Source organism: Benincasa hispida, unplaced genomic scaffold, assembly GCF_009727055.1.
Source record: "Benincasa hispida cultivar B227 unplaced genomic scaffold, ASM972705v1 Contig387, whole genome shotgun sequence".
NCBI classification, from domain to species: Eukaryota; Viridiplantae; Streptophyta; class Magnoliopsida; order Cucurbitales; family Cucurbitaceae; genus Benincasa; species Benincasa hispida.
The window spans coordinates 237837-262138 of record NW_024064829.1 but is presented as its reverse complement, the minus strand read 5'-3'; the positions used below and the strand labels follow the sequence as shown (position 1 = coordinate 262138).

Genomic DNA, 24302 nt, shown 5'->3' with positions numbered 1-24302 from the left:
CATGGCTATGAGACCCATACTTCAGCCTCATTATAATGAACTGTAGCCAGAAGACCCATACTTCGACCTCTCATATTGAACTACCTGCGTGCACGTGGAGTATACTAAGTACCGTTAACACCTTAGGTACTTCCTCGGCCTTTTATACCTGCATCTAGTTTACTAGAATCGTGCCATTCATAGAAAGCATGTGTAAATAAAGCTTTAAGCATAGCATTTACCTAGCTTTCACCATAAAGCATTGTCACATTTCAACACGCATGCTTCATGAAATATAAACATTTAGCTTTTACAATACTTTAACATTCAACCTTGACATGCGCTAGAACTAGTAAAACTTATTTAAATAGCTTGAAACATCATACTTAAGAAATGCTATGAAATCTTTAATATCATATGTATAAACTTTAGTTGCTTGGAAAACACATAAACCTTAGCATGAAATTCATTTGGAATGCATGTCCTTTTATATATAAAGTTTTGAAGACATTTAGTCACTCACGGGTCTTTAGGTTTGTTTTCTTAGGCTTGCTAGGCTTCTTCAATGGGTGTTGCTCCTACACATAAGAATAATAATTTAGCTACTACCTTGGTTTCCCTTTTAAGACTACTCATTTTAAACCAAGCTCACATTTATTCCTTTCGCTTTCAATTCTTCGTAACTTACCTTAGGGCACTGAGTACTTAGTTGAACTTAAAAGGCTTAAACTTCATATGATCGCCTCATTTCCAACGCCCACACCCAATACTCAGTAGGATATTTAGGGTGTCAAACTCATGTTTAGCAAGTAATTACCTGTTCATCCAAAAAATTCCAGATTCAGCTTCTAATATCAATAACTCGAAATCCATAACTCATTTTAAGAAAATTCCTATTTCAAACATGCTCAGAATTGTGTTAACAACATTACCTCAAAATTTAAGCATAAAATTCCTCGTGGTTTGATCCGGGGCTTTAAATCTTTCTCAATGGCCCAATCCATATAGCTGTCTGCTTGTTCAACAATTTCTAGGTTTAACTTCAAAATATGTAACTCAAACCTCATACCTTATCTTGTAAAAGTTTCTTCTACAAAACTTATAATGGTGATAAGAATATTACCTTAAATTTTCAGCTTGAAATTCCTTGTGGTTCGGCCTGGAACTTAAATTCTTCATTGATGGTCTGGATTCGCTCGAAAACGAAACCCTTCGTTACTTCCTTCCTTCTCTGGCCTTCTTCCGGCAAGACTTCCTTCCACTGGCTCGGCTTCAGAAACTTCATAGAGCTTTCCAACGGTACCAAGATCGCTTGATTTGCCCAGAGGAGTCGTCCAAATTGGTCTTTTGAAGTTTGTCTTTCTCTTTTATACCACCAACTAGACGTACTTACATCAAAAACTATCATGCCACCTCGCCCACTAATGGCTTAGGGTCCTTAGATTTAGCCAGCTGTTCGGATTAATTAGGGTTTGAAGTTGATCACTCATACAAAACTCGATACTCGATGGAATACTCGATGGTATTTTGGTAATTATTCGATGGAAAATTCAATGGTATTCTGGAAAATACTCGATGGAAAAACTCGATGCACAATCCTTCCTTTATCACACATACTCAATGTACGATCCTTCCTCGATTGCACGTACTCGATGCACAATACTTCCTCGATCGCACATACTCGATGCTCGATGGCATTTACTCGATGCCTGCATTGTGCTTACTCGATGCTCAGCCACCATTTTCATGACCAACACTTAACCAAAATTTCTTTTTACAAGGCTAGCTTAATAAGTACCCAAGTGCCAAGTTTTCTATACTTAAACATTTTCCTTCTTCAAATCCTATCCTTTACCCATTTCCCACAAATCAAAACTACTTAAATATTTAACCACCTTACTTTACTAAACTCAACAATAAAAAAATTTAAAAAGGGAAAGTAGGGTTCGGGTTTTACAATTTAACTCCACTTAAAAGAAATTTCATCCTTGAAATTTACTTGAAGATATCAGTTGAAAATTTGAGGACACTTCTTCTTTACTTGCTCCTCGAATTCCCACATTGCTTCTTTAACACCATGGTTGTTCCATAATACCTTCACTAAAGGTATAGTTTTGTTCCTGAGTACATGTTCCTTCCTATCTAAAATCTGAACCGGCTCTTCTTCATACGACAAATTCTCCTTAAGCTGTATCGGTTGTTCCACTAGTACGTGCGTAGGATCAGGTATATATTTTCTCAACATCAATACATGGAACACATTATGAATACGAGTTAGCTTCGGAGGTAATTGTAATTTATACGCTGCTGAGCCAACTCGTTCTATAATCTCGTAGGGTCTGATGTATCGTGGACTCAGTTTCCCTTTTCTTCCAAACCTAAGTATTCCTTTCCATGGAGATAACCGAAGGAATACTTGGTCTCCAACATCAAATTCTAATTTTCTTCTTTGCTTATCAATGTAACTTTTCTGTTTGTCTCGTGCTGTCTTCAAGTTTTCCCTAATAAGCTTCATAGTATCTGACGTCTGTCGCACCAATTCTGGACCCAACAGTTTCCGTTCTCCAACTTCATTCTAACATATTGAGGTCCTTCTTGTTCTTGCATGCCCAATTTTCCTAATTAAGTGACACCTCATGCAAACAACACTTGTCTTAAGAAGAATTACACCACCTAGCCCACTAATTAGGCTTATTGAATTGATTTCCTTTAGCATGTCAATGCCTAGAGTTTCTTGGTCTTCACACATCACTTCCATTCGGCCGTAGGCTCTCTTTATCGCCCAAGCTACCACCTTAGCCATCACCTACAACTTCCAACCTTCTACCTCTTGTCATCGCCTAACTCTTTCCTGCCTAGGTCTTTCTTGTGAACTTCCTTGTATCTTGACAAGCTCCCCATGGCTTGCCTACCAAAGTTCTCGCCTAGAGTTTGCCAACATTAAGTTTCCATGCCTAGCCTCCTTCTTCTCAAGAATTTCTCAAAATTTTACTAACTCTAGAGATTCATATTTAGACCCAAGAACTTATTTTCTTATACTTAGAATATTTTAAACTAAAACTTAGTTCACCAATTATGAGGACTTGAACACTCAGAAAAATTTTCTTCTTTTATTACTTTACTTACTAACTTCATTTTTAACCAACTAGAAAATAACTCCAAAAGCATTCTTTAGAACAATTCACAATAACAACATGAACTTCCAAGCATGTTATTTAGGAAACAAAGTTCGAGGGTTTACAAAAGGATTCGACATCCTATTGGTTCGATCAATCACATGGCTGAAACGATCTTGCAACATAAAAAAATGTCATGTTTTATAGATCCCACTAAAATTGAAAATATTCTTGCAAGAAAAGACTAAATTTCACAAAGAGAGGAGAAAAAAGAAACTTAACCTAATTCAACTCAACTATGAATGAGAGTGGTAGACCAAAAATTCTATAACAATAACAATAAATCACAAAAAATTACCACAAAGAAAATGAGATTAAGATAATGTTCAAGTTACTGACAATCATGGAGCATGACAAAAAAGCTTGAGAGAAGTGAAGTTAGAGTAAAATTAGAGAGAAGTTAGAGAGAATACGAATGAGAAAGATGGAAATCACAAAATATATGTTATAGAGAATAGGGGTGTTCATGGGTTGGGTTGGGTTGGGTTGAAAAACTTTTTAGATCCAACCCAGTTGTTCGAGTTGTAAATTTCTTCAACCTAAATAGCCTTTATTAAAAAATGAACCCAACTTAACCCAATCCTAAAATATTTGAGTTGGGTTGGTTCGGGTTAATCGGATCATTTGTTTAAAATTTTGTTCGAAGCACAACATAAATATGTAAACAACTTATTTAATATTTTCATATATTGAATTAAAATTAACAACTCAATTTCAATTTATATAGTAAAAATTTTCTTTCTAAAGTGCAAAGTAACTACTTTTAAGAGTTGTTGAAGAATAAATTATTTAAAAAATATTGGAATTAAATAAACTTAAAAATCAATATATGTATAAATAATTGTGTTATATATAATAAAAAATATATTTTAAAGTTAATAATAAATTCGGATTGGTTCGGGTTGGTTTGAGTTATATTAGGTGAACCCATGAACTAACTCAACGTATAAAATTTTCATTTATTTGAACCCAACCCAACCTAAATGAGTTGATAACCCAACCCAACCTAAATGAGTTGATAACCCAACCCAAACCGTACGGGTTGGGTTGGATTGATCGATTTTTTTAGATCATCGGATTTTTTGAACACACGCCTAATAGAGTTTAAAAAAGTTTTTCCCATCGAAGGGCATGATAGACATTTCATATACACAATTGTCTAAAAAATATTCATTTTGAAAACTCATCCCAAAAGTCTTTTTAACACTTCAAATTTGTCCTTTGTTTTTTTGGCATTTTCAAAGTTCTTAAAAGTGGTTATCCTTACGAAGTGGCTCATTGACAAAATTTGTAAATCACCACCCTCATCAATCATTATTACCCAATTAGGGCTTCATTTGACTGTGAATTGAGCTTCCTGCCTCTCTCGCCAGCAGAAAACCTTCTAAGTTCATTAATCTCTCAATTGTTCAGTTTTCGTTTATCTCTTACCCTCATTTCCTTGATGTTTTGAGTCTCTTGAAGAAGATCGATACTGCAGTGGAGTTTCATTTGATTTGTCCTCTACAGGTACGTTTAGTTTTGATTTGAATAATTCCACGGATTAATATCAGTTACTGAAGTTGCAAGGTCCTTCTCGAAATGGTGATTTATGTGTGAATTCTTTAATGGGTTTTAATTTTTGCCCCTATTTTTGAATCCTAAATATATGCTTGAAAGCATTCTGGAGTAGTAGATTGTAGCATATTTCAGAGAATTGAAGTTTGGAGAAGGGAATCTGCAAAAAGATGTTTTTGGACTTTTATTATTATTATTATTTTTATTTCTTACCAGATGTTTGGAAGCTCTTGGAAAAATTACTGAAATTATCTTAATTGTCTTGTAGTTTGTTTACGTAGATGCCTTACTTTCTAGATGTTCCTTCCTTCTACAGATCATATAGGATTATGAGCACTGGTCTCTAATGTACAATAATGTCAAATTCTTACATTCCTAAATAAGACTAGATTTGGAAACTAAATCTTGTAAAGTGCTTTTGAGTTCAACAATTTGTTGGGGTGAGAATTGTGTTAGGTTCTTCTTCCCTGCACACAGAAAATAAGCCAACAAGAGTTTCCCAGCAACAGGAAAATCGATACCCTGATTATAAATATATTCACTCCACGGAAAGATAACAACTTCAATGATTACAATGGAAATCGAAAATAACATTCAAAGCAGAAAGTAAGGATAAAACCAGGCAACTCAGCACATTCGAGAGAGCTGAGCAATTCTCTCGAAGAAGCCTCAAACTCCACCTAATTCTTCCTCCTCCTTCAGACCCCAAAACCCCCTTCTTAAACCCTTCAGCAGCGTGGTCCCCTCCTTCCCCAACTATTTACCACGTACCCACTAATGCCTTGTCCCTCCCTGAGTTTTTCACTCTTACCCTTCCTTTTGTACGTGTAAATAATCCAGGCCTCACAAATTCTAAATTCTAACCTTTTGGTCGAGGTTATATTGTCTTAATCAGTTAAGTTAGATTCAAGTTGATGCAATTTTTAGAAGTTCTTTTTTATAATAGTTTTCAAATAACAAACACTTAGTCTTCCATTGGCCGCTTTGTGCATTGGACTTAATGCCAGAGGTGCTAACCTTGGCATAAGACTTATCTTTATGCTCAATTTTTCTTCCAGATTTGCTCTTGGTGTATAAATCCATTCCTTTGTTGTCGAATATCATTTCTCATTAGACATATTACCAATTCTAGATGACTTCGTATTGAATCAGATGAAATTTCCATTTGAGTTCTGACAGGTAGAGTTTAATGATGGTAGACATTTTCTGGTTTTTCCAATCCAAGTAGATGACATAGGACTTTGATTTTTTAACGGCATTCTGCCTGAAAAATTTCGTTACATCTATTACGTTCTCATTATCACCTCCCTCTCTTTTAATCGTACAACATATATGAATAACGAAGTTAGTCATCGAGGTTTACCTTTGATTGGCTTTTAGGTACTTGTAATTCAACTTCTCAGTTAGATGCATGTTGATAAGAAAATCCTAGCTGATTGGATTGACGAACCCTTATAGATATGCAAACTCCTAGACCTCCATTGCTAAATCCCCCAAACCAAGACGATCTCAACCCCTGAGATAGGCTAGATTACATAAACTTAGATGATAAAACGAACCAAAGATTGGACAAAGCTCAACTCCCATCAACACTGACTGATCTTCAAAACACTCCACAAGCAAGATAGATTAATCCTCACTTGAATACACACAACACACAAGTTTAAAAGTTTTCTAGGTTTAAAACCGAAAACTCTACATTTTTTCAAAACTTCATTATTTTGTTCCACTTTGACTTCACTTAGTACAAATTCTTTTGATTGTAAATTTGGACAACATATAGAGTTCTTTCTAGACATTTGTCTTCAAGTTCATATACATTTAAATTCCTTTGTTCATATCACCTGTTGAACTTCATCGTGATTAGAGAACTAGTCCTCTTTTATTGGAAAGTCATGATTTCTCTTGATACTTGAAATGTTTAAAATGACTGTTAAAGTTGCATTGCTCCATAATGATCCGTAAACTGAATTGCTATAATCGTATTCTTCTCATCTAGCTAATTTCTTGGATCTTTTGAATCATAATCTAATGGCAAGGTTGCATCTACACATTTGCCCCCTTGTAAGTTGTAACAGAACAAGTAATGAAAGACCCCTTTACATTTTTAAGTATTCGGGTCGTGCTTCTATTTCTATCTCAATTTTAGCTCATTAACCTTTGCCAGATTCAATGGATGCCCAAGCTGAAGAAGATATTCCTCGAAGGCCTCGGGTTAGGGCCTCATTTTGCCTAGGATCAGAGATACATTTAGTCAATACAACTAATAGAGGCAACCTTTCGGAGCAGCTGATTTCCATGAAAGAGGATAGCATGGCCATTTTGAAGGAGTACATAACCAAACATAATGTTTCTAATGACGTTCCAGACGAACTAGTTGAAGAAGCTTCTGAGGACGATGATGAAATCTCTGAAAAACCTCAAGTCAAGGCAAAGAAGACAAAAGTAACATAATTTCTCTGCTTTAAGGACTAAACCCTGAAATTCTAAACAAAAGAAAGTGTCTTAGAAATGAATATAGAACATACTTTTAAGTTCATTAGTGTTCTAATTGTGCTTGGTTTGTGGCATGTGTTCTTTTCAACACCTTCGTTTCTGATTCTAAGTTCTAACTGGTTATCCTCTCCTGCACTTGCATGATTGGGAAAAATGAATGCCGGAATCAGATGTATTCAGTTTGAATTATAAATCAGAAATTCTATTTTTCATCGCATTTGCTTTATGATTGCTAGTAGTTTTTATGGAGAAGACAATGAATTAGAGGTATATGGTTGGCTTCATGTCGATTATTGCGAAATAAACTGGAATGATATGACTGTTATCACACTACGATGTTTTTTTTTCCTTGAGTTCAATAATATGTGAGGTGGGAATTTGAATGACCACCTGGTGCATGATACATGTTTCATGTAAGTTGAGTTGTATCGTATTGGCAAATCATCACACTAGTATGTACTTTTCCACTCCATTGTTTCAAAAAAGACGACTTCAAGATCCTCACTCGATTTAAATCCTACCACAAGTTCATTAGAGTTGTTGAAGTGTCAAAAAGCATAGCACCCATTTATAGGTTCTCTTGGCAATGAACGAAGCTATCAATTCTTCTTATTTTAGCTTCAAAAACTTGGATGATGAGTAGACATTACATGGACGGGATATCATAGGCCATTTTTGATGGGGTATGTTAATGTTTAAACAAGTCATCTTTTATCAAAGAAATAAAAATAGAGAACAAAATAATGACCCAACTCTGATTTTGTTTACAGGTTTTCAAATATCTTTAAGCTTCATGGTTGAGGATGAAAGGGAAATTTTCTTCAAAATATTAATAATAAATAAATACTTCAATAATTGCTCATTAAAGTTTAACTTCATAAATTATTAAGACTATTTGATAACCATTTTATTTCTTATTTTTATTTTTGAAAATTAATTATATGAACATTATTAACTAAAAATTCAACCATTTGCTTAAGAAAGATTCAAATCATGGATGAAAAAAACTTACTTTTCAAAAACAAAAATAAAAAATTAAATGTTATAAAACCGAACCTAATTTCTTTATTTTGTAATTTCAAATCTGATTTACGTTAGCAAGTTAAATTTCATATTGAATTGTAATTGATTTCTTGTAGTTTCCTTTCAAAATGAGCTACGAAAATTTGGTTGTTTCGATCTTTTTTTTCCTTTTCCTTTTTACTGCTTCAGTTTTGTAGTTACACAATACTTTGATGATTTGGATCATAAAATAATACAAACTTCAATTAGTACAATACAACAAAAAGATAAGAATAAGAATGACATTTCAATTGTCAGTCTTGGAGAAGCTAGAAAATAAAGAGCAACAAAATTTGGGTATAACTTTACTACTTTAGGGGGGAAAGAAAGGAGTCCTAGAACACAGAAGGGGAGAAACAAAATTGAATATTGGGGGAAATACATAACAAAATCAAGAAAAATGTATACCAGCTTTGTTGAACAAAGAGAGTAGGTATAAAAACTCCTGTAAAGTGAGTTTAGAAGACCTCTTTTCTTCAAAATCTCCCTCCTTTAAAACACCCATGACTTTACCCTTAAATTCAGAAGCTTCCCCTTCTTCAACATCACCATCCTCCATATCCATCTCCTCGTCATCTCCATCGTCATCTACTTCCATGGTTTGATCCTCATTTGAATTGCCAAATCTCGAATAATCAAATACACCATCATCATCATTACCTACAGAACTTTGCTGAAGGATATTAAGTGAACACAATGTTTTATAGTTCTTCTCTAGCAAAGAAAGAACACTCTTCTGCCTAAAAATTGAACCAAGAGTTTTGTTCTTTCTATTGAAACAGATCCTCAGAAATCCATCCCACTCCTTCTGCTTCACCTCAATACGTGGTTTCCTTGGCTCGATTCGGACTACAGACGAGTCCACCTTAGGCGGAGGACGAAAGTTGTTCTTTCCAACTTTGAGGAGGTGAGACACTCGAGCTAAGAGTTGGGTGTTTACAGTCAAACGGCAGTAAAGTTTATCCCCAGGTTGAGCAACTAACCTCATTGCAAATTCCCTCTGGAACATTATGATGGCACACCGAAAAGAAGGTTGATGATTTAGCAATTTGAATGTTAGAGGTGATGATATTTGATAAGGAATATTTGCCACACATATATCAAAATAGGGAAGCTCAGTCTTGAGTACATCTCCTTGAATAACCTGAGAGCATCAAGTTGAAGAACTGGGCAATTAATTATTCAAGTTGGAGAAACTCAAATTAAGAATCAAGTAAAAACACCAAACACCTAAGATATGGATACAAGACACGGATACGATAGGGACTTAGCAACATGACATATTTTTAAATTTAAGACATGGCATGACAAGGACACATTTATTAAAATAAACGTTTTTAAAAATACATATATTTTTATAACAAAATAAAATTTAAAATAAATGGATTGATGCATTTGTATGCTTTAGCTTGATGTATTTCACACTAAAAAAGTTGTTATACCTATTGTCACACATATGACTTTTCAATCTACTCAACACGTGTTACATGTCCAATATATTATTGCACTAACAAGTGAACGATAGATGTCCAATAAGTATCAGAGTGTTCAAGTATCTAACATGTGTCAAACACGGACACGCTAGTGAAAATAGAGTGTCCATGCTTTTTAGACCACCACAAATTCACTTCTAAACCAATTTAATCAAGAACAAGCACGCATCTGCCAATACAGAACACTTGGTTGGTTCATTCAAAGAGTTGTTCAGAAGATTGGATGGAAAATAACGAATAATGAGCCATTACAAAAAATTGAAAGATTTTTTTTTTATCTCAAGGAACTACTAACATTTTGCCTACTACAAAAGGGTAATTCATACAACTGAAAGAAATAGCAATGAGCAGAAGCTTCAAGAAAAAAGATCCATTCTCAAGGGCAAGAATATCAACTAAAGAAGCAATAGACCACAAGCAAATTCAAGTTTGGATAAACCAATCAATCAACTAAAAACCTAAAGCATAAAACGAAAGGAAAACTCACCTTCAAGCGAGAAGAATAGGGAGTGTCCTGAAACCGCCTCTGCAACTCAAGAACCATACGAGGATCGAGTTCGACAGCAATAACCATCTTACCACATTCTAGAAGCTTCTTGGTGAGATTACCAGTACCGGGACCGATCTCGAGGATCACATCCGTGCTCTTAATTCCAGATTTTTGAATTATAGAGTCGACCAGCAAGGGATTCTTAAGAATATGCTGACCTTTGGATTTGTGGAACGAAATCCCTCCCTGATACGGTGCTGCAGCCTTCGCCGCTGCTTTTGGCTTCTCCTTTTTCATCTTGCCTCCCGCCATTGTTGCCTGAAACTAGCGCATTTAGTATCAACTAGAGGTTCAATTCCCCCCCCCCCCCCAAAAAAAAAAAAAGACAACATAGAGTGGACAATCAAGTTCGGGGCCAAACGTATAGGGGGTAACGGAAAAACTCACCTGTAAGAAAACCTACGGACGGCGCGCGCGAAGGAAGCCGGTGGTCGGAGCGGCGAGTGACTGGTCGTCCAAGGGTCACGGAACGACGGTGCGGAGTGGGTGAACACTGGAAGGCGGCGCTGAGTTCTGCGGCTGTTAGCTATCGAGAAAGTGAGAGAGAGAGAACGGGGAGTTCGCTTACCGGTGGCGAACAACGGCTGGACGGGAGGCGGCCGGGATCGACAGAACCTGGCTGCCGACTGGTCGGTTCTAGCCGTGGCGTTGCGTGCGTGAGAGAGAGATGATGAACGAGAGAGAGGGCGTGCGTGAGAAAGGGAAAAACCGATTTCCTTTTTTTCCTTTTTTGTTCTTTTGTTCTACGCTAACCCTAATTGGACTAAAAAATCGAACTTTAGCCCGAAATCAAGCCCAAATACATATGAAGCCCACTTTCAACACCAAGATTTAAATCACCTTCAATAATTTAATAACACTCAACTCTAAAATCTAAAATTAAAAGGTAAAAATAATTGCGAACGAAGATAAACCAAGAAATAGGAAAAATAAATTACTTAAAACTAAAGTAAATGTCCACATGACCTATGGAAGCTATCCATACTGAATTTTAAGCTATCCACGAAAAACCTAATCACAAACATAGTGAACATCATTTTCTATATATTTTGTCTGAGCATGGAAGACGGACCTTGGAATCAAGAGCACCAGCACCAAGGTTGTCACACTAAGAATTGATTTGTTGGGAAGAGAGTAACCAATTTCATTGAAAAACTGGCACAACCATGGGTTCGTTGGGAAGCGAGTAACCGATTTCATTGAGAAGCTGACGCAACCATGTAATTTTAGTGGCAGCTTATGCCAACACACAATATTTTGACTCGATACTCAAACGGGCTATGGTTGATTGCTTTTTGGAATACCATGAGACCAACGTATTCCTCAATATACATAGTATGCGACAACTTATTTTCAATCAGCTACATTGGCTGCCTAGTCCGAATAAAAAAGGATAGTGAAGGTTAAAGTAGAACTTGGTTAAATGACAAGACCAAGATGTGTCATTCTGTTGAGATAGAAAAAGACACGTTTGACGCCCAACCAGTGTGTATCCTTGGGAGCTTTAATGAACTAACTGAGTTTATGACTATGTACGCAATGTCCGGTCATTGTAGCGCACCTAATGTACTCTGGTAAAGAGAAGGATCTGGGAAAGGATTTCCTTGACTATACCGACAGCTTAGAACATGTTTTGCATTGATCCTTGGCTTAAGAGTAGACTAGATGGCAAATAATCTACCTGAATGCCCAAAAAGAAACTCAAACGTCCAAGATCGTCTAGTGCAAAATGATTATCAAGTGAGCAAACTAGTTAATCAATGAAATTCGGATTGTTTCCGACGAGGATAACATCATCAACATATATCAATAGTAAGATGAGTGTAGTACCTTTACTCATGATGTACTAGGCATCAAACTTGGAATTACAGAATCCCCAAGAGAGAAGAGCAACTTCAATTCATCATTTGAAGTCCTTGGAGCCTATTTGAGGCCATAAATGGTCTTATTTAACTTACAAACAAATCCCAGAGGCTATTCTATGTACATTGCTTCCTTAAGATTGTCATTGAGAAGGCATTATTGAAGTCTAACTAGTGAAGTTGCCAGCCATGAGAGATAGCTAGATGAAGTACAACTCTAATTGTAGCAGTGTTCACGACAGGATTGAAGGTTTCAAAGTAGTCTATGCCTGGAGACTGATGAAACCATTTTGCCACACGGCGGGCTTTGTGCCAGAGAGTGGAACCATCAAGTTTCCGCTTGAGACGAAGACCCATTTACAACTGTAACAACCCAAATTTTGAAGGACTCTACTAGGGTCATTACCTCATGAATGAAAAATTAAAATCATAGCAATACAACCATAGTGCTTAAAATTGTTTAAATAAATATGACAGCTTCGAAACTATTTATAAAATGAGAAATTAACTCATATGAAAATCTATTACTTGATCCCTTAGAAACATTAGTGAGAAATAAATAAAAGAAAATTTTAAAATTTTGTTTGACATTGAGATCTAGTCCAAACATTAAATAATTGAAAACATATAAACTGAGCGAAAGCGTCGAAAGAAATTCCCAATCACACAGCTCACATATTCCTCCTATCGTTTGCTAGCTTATTTTTGTCCTTACTTGAAAACATTAAATTAGAAAGTGTGAGTATAAAACTCAGTAAATAAGCATACTACCGAGGTCAGACTATGCATTCATGTTCAATAAATGCAAACATGTATGTGGGACACACATATTTAATAACCACTCTTAGGTGATCAATTAGTGTTCAGTTTAACCCGTCCTAACACGGAGATATAATATGATGTGAACCCATCAGTCCACGGAGCTATAACATAATGGTTTTGAACCCGTTGATTCAAGGAGCTATAATATAGTTGTGAACTAGCCAGTCTATGGAGCTGTAATGCAGGTGGTAACCCGCCAGTTCATGGACTGTAATATAGTTGTGAACTCGTCAATCCACGGAGTTGTAGTATAGTGAACCCATCGGTTCATTGAGCTATAATATAATGGTGTTAGGAGGGTAGCAACAATTGCATTACATGGCAGTTATCATAACATCAATAATATTCATGACGTAAAAACATAGTACATGTCCCAGGGTCCCACATATATTCAGATCGGTCATATATGAATGACATCAAACTTTTAAAATTTTATTAGTATAACATATCATGCTTCTCAATATGATTCATCCAAAATCAAACATTGTCATATTATTTATGTCGTCTGGCTCAAAGGCGGATCTAGTAGTAAGATTATTTACCTCGGTATCAAACCCAAATGTTTGGAAAATTAATTCCCTTCCAAACTTAAGGTGGATCTTGTATCAAAAGCCCCTAAACACAAATTAAAATTAACTTAGATACTTTGGGCTTAGATCAAACATAAAACTTATTTCCACTATCTCCAAAACTTACCAATCTAGTGGCTTGCCCCAAAATTACATCCAAACCTAGCACGAAAACACCAATGTAGACATAACCCATAATCAAGAGTTAAAATCAAATTCTCGACACCTAAAACCATTCCAAAAGTTCAAAAGCCCTAACCCTCACCAAAAATGTGCCAACAAATCTCCAAAGTCAACCTTTACGCTACTAGATAGTGGTTCTTGTCACCCTAGACTTTGCCCTGATATTCAAACACAACAGGGGATAATAAATTGGAGTCAAAAGGAATTTGGGTAATCAAAGTACTTCAATAAAGAAGTCTTCCCAAACACTTACCAAAATCACAAAAACTTCACCCCAAATTCAAGATTCCGATGAAACCCACCAAAATGGCAACGATAGAGGGTTGAACAATGGTTGGACGAAGGGACTAATGGCCAACGAATTGACTGTGGCATGTGGGGTACTATGCAGAGACCCAAATCGTGAGAACGAAACTAATGTGCTAGAGAGAGAGAGAGAAAAAAAAAAAAGCTTACCGACAATGCAAATAGCAGTGCTTGACAACCAATGAACAAATGGTTGAGTCAGTGGGGATGAACATTGACTGCAGAAAGAGATCTCACTATTGACGGGGGAAAATAGATGCAGCCAATGATGCACAAAAGGTCCGAGGAACGTGGCGTATAGGCTGTTGGGTTTTATGTCCTAAAAATTCATAGTTTGTAAAATGATAAATATTTTCTATAATCAATATACTTGTTATTGATTTCATAAATTGTATGAAAGTCTAAATTCAATAAACTAAGACCCGTGACTATTGCATGAGTACTTGAACTTTATGTGGAGACATAAGAGTGGATCAAGTTTGAGTAAATAGTCAAAATGATCTAGTACATGAATAAGGTTAGGTACCTTATTTTGGTAACACCATTGGATGTGTCCTATTTTGTAGTTGTTACAAAGAGTTGTAAAGTGCTACATACGATGTGATCCAAATTCGTACATGTTATGAACATGAGGAGGGGGGTCCTATGCAATGAGTTTGCATAAGATCAGGACCAAGAAATAAGTCATTCTTACTTTATAACGTTGTTTACTGTATAAGACTGACTATTTCACCTAAATGACCTAGGCAACTCGATCTTAATCCTGAGCTAACTATGAACTCTTATTTATTCGGGATTGCCCTTAGATTTGCATAGGTGAGGGTTGGCTCAACAACATAGGCTCAATAAGACTCCTATTTCAGGGTAAGACCGAATAGATAGCTGGGGACATAGGGTCCAAGACGAAGTTCACGCCTACCCGATTTAGGGATAGAAGAAAAGTTGTTCTTTCAAGTACTGAATTTAGGTCTTGAACAAGAGGCCCCACCTTCACATTGGGCTAAGAGAGTTTGGTTTAGTGATTGGATCACAAACCAGTTGTTCATTAGAGGATCAGTAGGGACTTGAGGAATAAGACGTAATCTCGGGGGTAAAACAGATATTTGACCCAGCCATTATTACGAACAACCTGTAATGGGTCGACTTGCTGATTACGGTTAAATCATGTGGACATAATATATCTACAGTGGGGGGAGTGCAACTATGGGCTTTAGTGGAGTGACTTATTAGTTAACGAATGGGGATTAATCTAGTCTAATGAGTTTAGCCAATTAATCTCGGATTGTTGAAGTCCATGATCTGTAGGTTCGCGAGGTCCCCCTACTAGCTCATAACGGACTAGCTCTAGAATAGCGTGATAAGTTAATTTGAAATGTTCAAATTAGAATTAAAGGAATTAGAAATTATATGAGATATAATTACATGTTTAATTTAAGAATTAAACGGAATAAGATAATTTATATATTTAAGTATGATTTAAATATATAAAGATGGATATGTGTAAAAATTAATTTAATATTTGATATTAAATTAATTAAGTTTTATTTAATAATTAATTAATTAAATTAATTAATTTTTTATTTTTAAAATCAAAATTTGATTTTTGAGACAAAATTGAGAAGGAAAAAACAAACACAAAATGGAAAAAAAAGATTTTCCATCATCCATCTCCTTAGTTGCTTACTCAAAATGCATCCTCTTTGCCTTATCTTCTCCAAGCATGAGCTGCAACACATGTAACTCTCTCTTTTGCATGTTGATATGCAATATAGTGAAGAGATTGGAGTGAAAATCGGACATGCAATCTATAGAGAATTTGAGAGAAAATTTGGTTGAAGGAAGAGTTATTCAACTAGTTTTCTACAATGAGCATTTCTCCTTTATCCCTTGATTCAAGCTTTGTTTGAGTCTCACAACTCAATCTAGAGCATCAAGAGAATAGTAGGGAAGATCTTGAGATGGTCTGCAAAAAGATTTGGAGAAGATAACAACTGGAGAAGGAGCTTTGAAGAAGTTCTACAAGAGCTATGTCTTGAAGCTCACTTGTTTTCTACAAGAGCATGCTTTATATTTTGCCAACATTAGTGAATTTTAGTGCTTAGATGATCCTTGTGCTTTCGCTGTTGCTGATACGATCCTACACAGGCGAACTCATATGACGACATTTGAAAGACGCTCTAGCCTGAGCGTGATGGCTGTGTTTTGATCTGCGACGAGGCGAGCTTTGGCACGCGTGAAGCAGCAAAAGAAAGGCTAAGAATGGCTTGATTATGAATAGGGGTTCAAAAAAGGGAGAAGAAGAAGTCTAGGACTGCGTGATGGTTTCAATGGCTTAGATGGCTCCTCTTTTCCCTATTATACATATATATATGGGAAATTATTTCAAATGGTAAAATTGTTGAAAATATTTATAAGATATAACAAATTTTTAGAACAATCAATGATACATGCTAATAGACATTGATAGACTTGTATCAGTGTCTATCAATGTCTATTAGCATGTATCATTGATAGTTCTAAAACTTTGCTATATTTTGTAAGTATTTCGGTTCATTTTTTTACATTTAAACATAGCCCTATATATATATATATACACATCCATTAATCTAAACCCCATTTGGATTTTAAATAAATAAATATACAAATAATCCCCTTTTTTTCCAAACTCCAATTTCCAAATCTTTTGTCTTAAACCCCAAATTAATCGAAAAAATAAATTATAACCTCAAAATTCAAAATAAACCTAAATAATCAAGATAATTAAATTAAAATGCCTGAAAATTTTGGATGTCACATACTTCTCTCCTTAAGAAACTTTCATCATCGAAAGTTGTAACCCTAGAAAAGCTCTAAGTATTGCGCTCTCATCCCATCCTCTTGATCCCATGTTGCTTTCTCGACGTGGTGATTCTGCCATAAAACTTTAACTAGTTCTAACTCCATGTTGCGCAACACTTTCACTTCCTTTGTGAGAATTTAAATCGGTTTCTCCTTATAGCTCAGGTTTTTGTTCAATTGCAAGGGCTCATAATCTACCACATGAAAAACATGAAAAATATTATGAACTATAGAAAGAGACAGTGGCAAGGCTAATCAATAAGCTACATGGTCTATCCATTCTAAGATCTCAAATGGAGATTTATTGTCTTGTCTCCTCTTTTGGAGAGTAGTGGGATCGAGGTTGTTTGCCACGAAATACGTTTCACATAATTCTTTCCACTGTATGTAGTCGGCCATTTTAAAAGCATTAATTGAAAATACTAACGTGTTACTAAAAGGAAAAACACATTGACCTACGTTAGGTTTAGAGCAAATACCCATTGTAAAACAAAACAACATCCAATAAGGTTTTAGCAAAACTAATATGAATCCCATGTGACATCTAGTTTCGTAATGACACTTCAAAGGTTTAGGACAAAAGCCGTCGAAGGGAGGTCAGTTATCCCTCTTCTGAATTGAGAAGTTCTCAAGCAGTCATTAATACCAGAACAACTCTTGCTCCTATAACGACTAGCCATCATTGATTTGGCCAAGAGATCATTAACTTACATAACAATCTCCCGTAAGTGTGACCCTCCATTTTTGGCCTTAAAGGTCCGCCCCAAAAAGCCAATCCGAAGGGAAAAAATTCGATTGGGGCAAAACCTAAAGTGACCCTATCCATTTCTAGAATTCACCTTGATCTTGACCAACTGCACAAAACCCATCCGAAGGGGAACGCTCCTAGGGTTCCACGAGGGAGTACAAAATGATCTCACGGTGTGAACCAATGACAGAGACCATAAGATGTGTTGACACACACCCTTTACCCACTTACTATAAACACTCTCTCCGTCTACCTTGATATTGACTTATGCAAATATCATCCGAAGGGGGATGCTCCCAAGGCATCACGAGGCCAAGCATGAATCTCACGGTGTGAACATACATGGAGAAACATGAGTGGAATCATAGACATATCAAATACATCTCTTCCTTCCACCGAGTATTTTATAACCTAGGGTTTAGCTTACTTAGAAAAAACATGACTAAGAATTTTAACTAGTGACTTTTAGGTTTGCCCAAGAGTAACATTTACCTTGGATAATTAAACAACTTTTGATCATCATCCATTAAACTCTTTAATGGAGTCTTTAACCAAATTGTCACATGCTTGTTAAAAATCTATCTAATTTACCTTTCCAAGTAGGTTCCTAAGTAGGGGTGTTATGTTTCCATCAACTTAAGAACCCCAGCCTAGCCAGAACCCACCTTAGACAAAAGATCCCTTATAGATAGATTTATGATGCATTGATTTATCATGTGATGATGTGTGGATGCGATGATCATACAAGTTTTAACAAAGCCCAAGTATAAGCCTTCTTAGGTTCCTGGTAAGTCCAGGGTCGAACACAAGGACTACTAAATAGATATGCGATGGACTCTCTGATTCTATTGCGGTGGTGATAAAGAAGTAGATGGTGTTTTGACTTAGACTTTCCTATGCGATGGAGTTAAACGCGGTGTGATGAAAGCGTAGAGTTATAATAAGTATGCGATGAAGGGATTGAGAAGAGGTTTAGCTAACATTTCTTAAGATTGTGTACAAGTCATGTGATCATGCTATACACAAATATTAATACTTCATATCTCAATGCATAATGTCACATTTCCTATTTCTAGAACGCATGCGATGTGTATGGAAGACAGTAGATAGAACTTATTTCTAAGTTTCTACTCTTGCTTATGTGATCTAATCTGATTCTCTCAAGTCTAGATTCTATCTTTAGACTACTTTCTTATGTACTTCTAAATGATGAATGATGCATACATAAGACAAGATGATCGCATAAAATACATAGCTTAAGTCATGTTAGCTAAGTACTTCTCAACCCATTAACAAATTTAGTTACTCATGCACGGTGTGGAGAGACTGAACATAAATCGAAATGAAGTTTCCATTTTTGCAAATAAAGTGTTGAGTACAAAAGAACAAATAGATTGAGAAACAATAAGCCAGCTAAGCAATGTCTTGCTTTCTGTGACCTTTTACACTACTCTTTATCACTTCAACTCTGTTCCAGTTTACGGACTCTTGCTCTCACAAAGGTTTCTACTTCTCTCATTTGTATTGTTTTCCGGCAGTCTCTCGATCTGTCCAAAAAGCTATTTCTCTCTGCTTTGCCTCGTCTCCTTACTCTTTCTCCGTCCTCTATATGTATATGTCCTCTGGTAGCATTGGGTATTTATAGATTTCAAGGTGAAGCAGCTCTCCTTACTAATGATTGCAAAGATGGGCAACATTAATTTCCGTATTCTATTGCGCCATCTGAAATTCACCAAAAGTTCAATGTACTTGCAACAATATGGTTTTTGACGACTTGTCAACTGAACTTCGAAATTGACCATTATCAGCTTTACGTCTCATCATGATTTATTATGTTGTCACCTTGATGCGATGTCTTTATGCGATCACTTTTTGAGAAACTTCTCATGATCGCATGACTTACGATCGCAAATTCAAGCACACTGTCGTATTGTGCCCTTGGATCGCAATTTCATATGCGCCATCACATTGTACCTGCACAAAATAGGCAAATTAACTGCTTTTATGCGATGGGTATTAGCGATCGTAATTCCTTTTAGTTTGGCGCTTTCAAACATAATATTGCCTATTTTATCACCGCTTTCTCTCATTGTTTTACTAATTTGAGCTGTAATAACTTGTATTTCTACCAGTTACACACCCCCAAATTTAAAACAATGCATGTTCTCAAGCATAAACTAAAGATTTTCTTTAAAATTTCAATCGCCTTCACCCTACTCAGGCTTCTGAAGGTGCCTTATTCAAATTACTGAACCAATGCCTTCTTAATTTATATCCTAATCTATTCCTAAAATATTTCTAATCTTTAGAGACCGCGAGCTTAATCTTCAAAAAATCTTCACTTGTTTCCAGGACATCGCATGATTTATTTCAAACTTTATAAAAAAAAATCTTAATTGACCCTCGTACGATTCAGATATTCGTTTTGTGATCTTGCGCTGATCTGAGTGCCCAACCTTCATTTTGGCTTGCCCCCACGGGTGTCATGCGGACATCTAACTACAAGTGAGGCGCTCTTTTTCAATCAAAACTCATGCCCATCTCTTTATTTGGTAGTGGAGTTGCGATCACTTGGTTTCTGCTTTGATCACGATTCCCACCTTCGTTTTGGCTTACTCTCACGGGTGCCATGCGGACATCCAACTATGATCACTTGGGTTCCTTGTAAGCTACTTGAAGATGAACTTTGAAAAACCCATTTTCAAGTTTTGTGTAATTTTCAATTTCCAAAATCCATTTTGATTTTAAAATAATATTTTATTTCTAAAATCAAAATTTATTAATTTTACAAATTAATTTCATAAATTAATTTTCTAATAAAATTAATAAATAATTATTTAAACAATTTAAATAATTCTAATTAATTTAATATCTAATATTAAATTAATTTTTTTTACACAAATTCATCTTCAAATATTTAAATGTATTTTCTCAAATTTCCATTTGATTCTAATTTGAACGTTTCAAATTAACTTATCACACTACTCTAGAGCTAATCCATTTCCGAGCTAGTAGGGGGACCTTATGGACCTACAAATCATGGGCTCCAACGATTCGAGATTAATCGGCTAAACTCATTAGATCGATCTAACCCCCATTCGTTAACTAATGGGTCACTCCACTAAAGCCCATAGTTGAACTCCTCTCACTGTAGATATATCATGTCCACTCGATATAACAATGATTAGTAAGTTAACCCTTTACAGGTTGTTTGTAATAACGGCTGGGTCAAATCTTTGTTTTACCTCCGAAATTACCTCTTGTTCCTTAAGTCCCCACTGATCCCCTAATGAACAATTTTTTTGTGATCCAATCACAAAACCGAGTCCCTCTCAAGCCAAATGAGAGGGTGAGATCCTTTGTTTAAGCCCTAGAATCAGCACTTAAAGGAACAACCTCTCTACTATCCCTAAAGCAGGTATGAGTGAATTCCCTCTTGCACCCTATGTCCCCAACTATCTATCCAGTCTCACCCCTGAAATGGCAGTCATATTGAGCCGGCGCTGTTGAGCCAACCCTCACTTATGCAAATCTAAGGGCAATCTCAGATAAACAGAAGTTCATAGTTAGCTTAGGATTAAGGTCAAGTTACTTAGTCATCGCTTTGAAATAGTCAGTCTTAAACAGAAAATAACCTTATAACGTAAGAGTGACATATTTCATGGTTCTATCTTGTACAAACTCTTTTGCACAAGGACACCCCTACTCCTCATGTCCAATATGAACGAATTAGGATCACTTCGTTTGTAGCACTTTACAACACCTTGTAACAACTACAGAGACGGCCGTATCTAATAGTATTACCAGAATAAGGTACCCAACCTTATCCATGTACTATAGATCATTTTGACTATTTACTCGAACCTGATCCACCTTTATGTCTCCACATAAAGTTCAAGTACTCATCCAATAGTCAAGGGACTTTTAGGTTTATTAGATTTCTATTCAAGTAATAGATCTATTCAATAACACCTTTATTGAATTTTCAGAATAAGCTCTATTGTTTACATACCACGAGTTTTAGGACATAAAACCCAACAGCTTCCTGAAATGCCCAACTAACCTCTCAAATGAGTAAGGCCAACGCCCTTGACTCAACTCCAATGCCTAGCACAAGGCCAATACATGGGCAAACACTTAGCAAATTTTCTAGCTTCACCCAAGAGTCAAGCTTTCAAACTTAAACTTTCTTCTAACTCTTTACCCTTTTCCCTACAATTTAACATTAATTTTCACATTAATCTACTCACCATACTGGTTTCAATAACATACACAAGTAGAGAAATTAGGGCTCAGGGTTTACATAGTACGTGCCAGCATGGGCCAGACAGCCCCACACAGTCCTGGAAGGCTCTATAAGGGTCTAGAAGGTGCCAGAACATATCAGATGACTTTGGAAGGCTCAGAGAACATCTAGAACGTTCCAACATCAACACACTTGTATATGCTCTAGATTACTCCATAATGGTATAGAATAGTCTAGGAGAGTCTAGAATGTTCTTGTACGTACTTGGAAAGGTGTGGAAGGGTCTAGAATGGCCTTGTGACATGTCTAAGACACCTTGAAGTGTCTAGAAACCTCCATGGCCGACCTTAAGGGGGTCTAGGTCGGTGAGGACAAGTATAAATAGCCAAGGGGGCATCTCATTTGTACATAAGCAACATAAGATGCAACATCATTCATCAATAAAGCCTCTAACTGTGAAACCCAGATTTCCATTTTCTCTACTTAACCAGGTGGTTAAGAAAATTAACTAAGTGAAAGTTAAATCCTATGTTAAAGAGAAGGAAATTTCTAAGTGTTAAATAGATTTTCCTTGAGTAGTTTTGAGTTAAGCTTTAATTGGTGAAACTTGACTAAGTGTAAGGTCAAAAAGAACCCATGCGTGAAGTATTAGGAGACATTAACGCATAAGTTGAAAAGGAAACCATGCATTTGTAAGGTTGGACGCATGATTGGCCAAAATATTGGCAAGAAGCATTGCCAAGAGTTGTCATGCTTTGGAAGCCAAAGAGAAAATTGACTAAGTGTTGGACTAGGCATTACTATGCATTGGCCATAAGATCTTGGAAAGATTACTTGGGCAAAGGGAGAAATTGAAGTAGGAGTGATGCATGCGCTGGTCTTAGAAGTTAGACCAACGCGTAGGCTTGATGGATGTGTTGCATACGTTAGACGCAGTGGAATGCATCCATACGGCTGAAGGAAGACAGCTGAGGGTGATGCGTTGGTATGGCGCGAGGGCATGCGAGGGCACAGGGATGTGCGCGGATGCGAGGGTCGATTGGCCCCAATGGACGTGTTGGACCAACCGAGCGTCTTATGCGTCAATGCTGCCGAGTATCCTATGCGTCGATGCGGCCGAGCATCCTATTCGTCAATGCTGGCGAGCGACCTATGCGTCGATGATGAGCGAGCTATGCGTTGATGCTAAGCAACCGTCCTATACGTCGAGGCCGTGCGACCATGCTATGCTTTAGAAGTTGACGATGGCATGCACGATGGATACATTGGACATAGGCCATGCAATGGGCTAGGTTGGACACATGGTGGTTTTCTCTTGCAATTGTTAAGGCTTGCGGTGACAAAGTAAGTGAGTTGGGTTGCATTGTAGAAGATGCGATGGTGTTGAGTTGAAAACCAAGTGGAGCCAAGGGTTGCTATACGTTGATGATAAACCATTTGTTGGTGATACACTATGCGTTGATGGCATACTATGCGTTGATGACCCACTATGCGTTGAAGATTACACTATGCATTGATTATAGACTATACGTTGATGGCCAACTAATGGCATACTATGCATTGAACATCCAAGGGTTTGTGGACGCATATAAAGGATGAGCTTATATCAAGGACATTATCCGAACATGTGGCTTGTTAGGAGGAATTCTTAAGCCTTAAGTAAAAGAGGTGGTTGCACAAGAGGACATGCAAAATTAAGCCCCATGAATTGGCTATGTAGGAGAAGGACACCTAGAGTTGCATTGATCAAAAGTTACGTTGATAGTGTGAGGAAGAAACACATGGACATGCAGCCAAGTAGGAGGTGTCAACCTTGGAGAGTTTTTAGACGCCTATAAATAAGGCCAAGGACTTCTTTTTAGATCACAAAATTCAAGACATTGAGAAGAGTGGGAAAACTGAGAAAACATTGCGTTGATCATAAAGCTTCAAGGAGACGCAGTAGACAGTGAAGTCTGGAAAACAACATCAAATTGAGACGAGAAGTTCTCCCAGTATACTCATGTGTTTGGAGTGATTTTAAAGCCATATGAAAGATATGAAAGTCTAGTGTTCAGGGTAGGGCTTCCGAAGAAGAAGCTCCAAGGGCTCGGGCTGAAAATTGAGAATAAGATAGAAGGGTCAGGTTGTCGAGTAAGCTTGGGTCAGTCTTAGAGATTTTATGATTCCGGTGAAACCACGAGGAGTTCTAAGCTCAGATTTTAGAGTAAGCTTTCTGAGACATTTTAGAACATGTTTTCAAAAGAAAGTATCTTAAAATAAGTTCTGGAATTATGAGTAATCTAAGCTGATAATTGAATCTGGAATTTAGGGTTCAAAAGGGAACCAAAGAAACCTAAGGAACTTCGGAAAGGAAAGTTCCTAACCAACCAAGGTGAGTGGTTATTGTGTTGTTGTATTGTTGATGTAATTTCT

The 24302-nt window shown here is 36.6% G+C and overlaps 1 protein-coding gene and 1 long non-coding RNA gene across 2 annotated transcripts; one reads left to right on the top strand and one right to left on the bottom strand.

Annotated features, from left to right (window-relative positions):
* The first annotated feature begins 4398 nt into the window (after nt 1-4398).
* LOC120069408 lies at nt 4399-7457 on the top strand. Its single transcript, XR_005479527.1, has 2 exons — nt 4399-4664; nt 6880-7457. It is a non-coding gene; the product is annotated as an uncharacterized LOC120069408 (long non-coding RNA).
* A 988-nt stretch (nt 7458-8445) lies between these two features.
* LOC120069414 (ribosomal RNA small subunit methyltransferase) lies at nt 8446-11034 on the bottom strand. The gene is made up of 3 exons (XM_039021154.1): nt 10701-11034; nt 10251-10571; nt 8446-9414 (listed from the first exon to the last, which is right to left on the bottom strand). The coding sequence occupies exons 2-3, from the start codon at nt 10563-10565 to the stop codon at nt 8662-8664; spliced, it is 1068 nt and encodes a 355-aa protein (XP_038877082.1). The 5' UTR covers nt 10566-10571; nt 10701-11034; the 3' UTR covers nt 8446-8661.
* Nucleotides 11035-24302: the final 13268 nt, after the last annotated feature.

Bases quoted from the DNA above. Each gene is read 5' to 3' on its own strand.
- LOC120069414 (XM_039021154.1), bottom strand. From the start codon at position 10,565: ATGGCGGGAGGCAAGATGAAAAAGGAGAAGCCAAAAGCAGCGGCGAAG. The intron at 9,415-10,250 runs GTGAGTTTTCCT...TGATGCTCTCAG, and splicing joins CCTATTCTTCTCGCTTGAAG to GTTATTCAAGGAGATGTACT.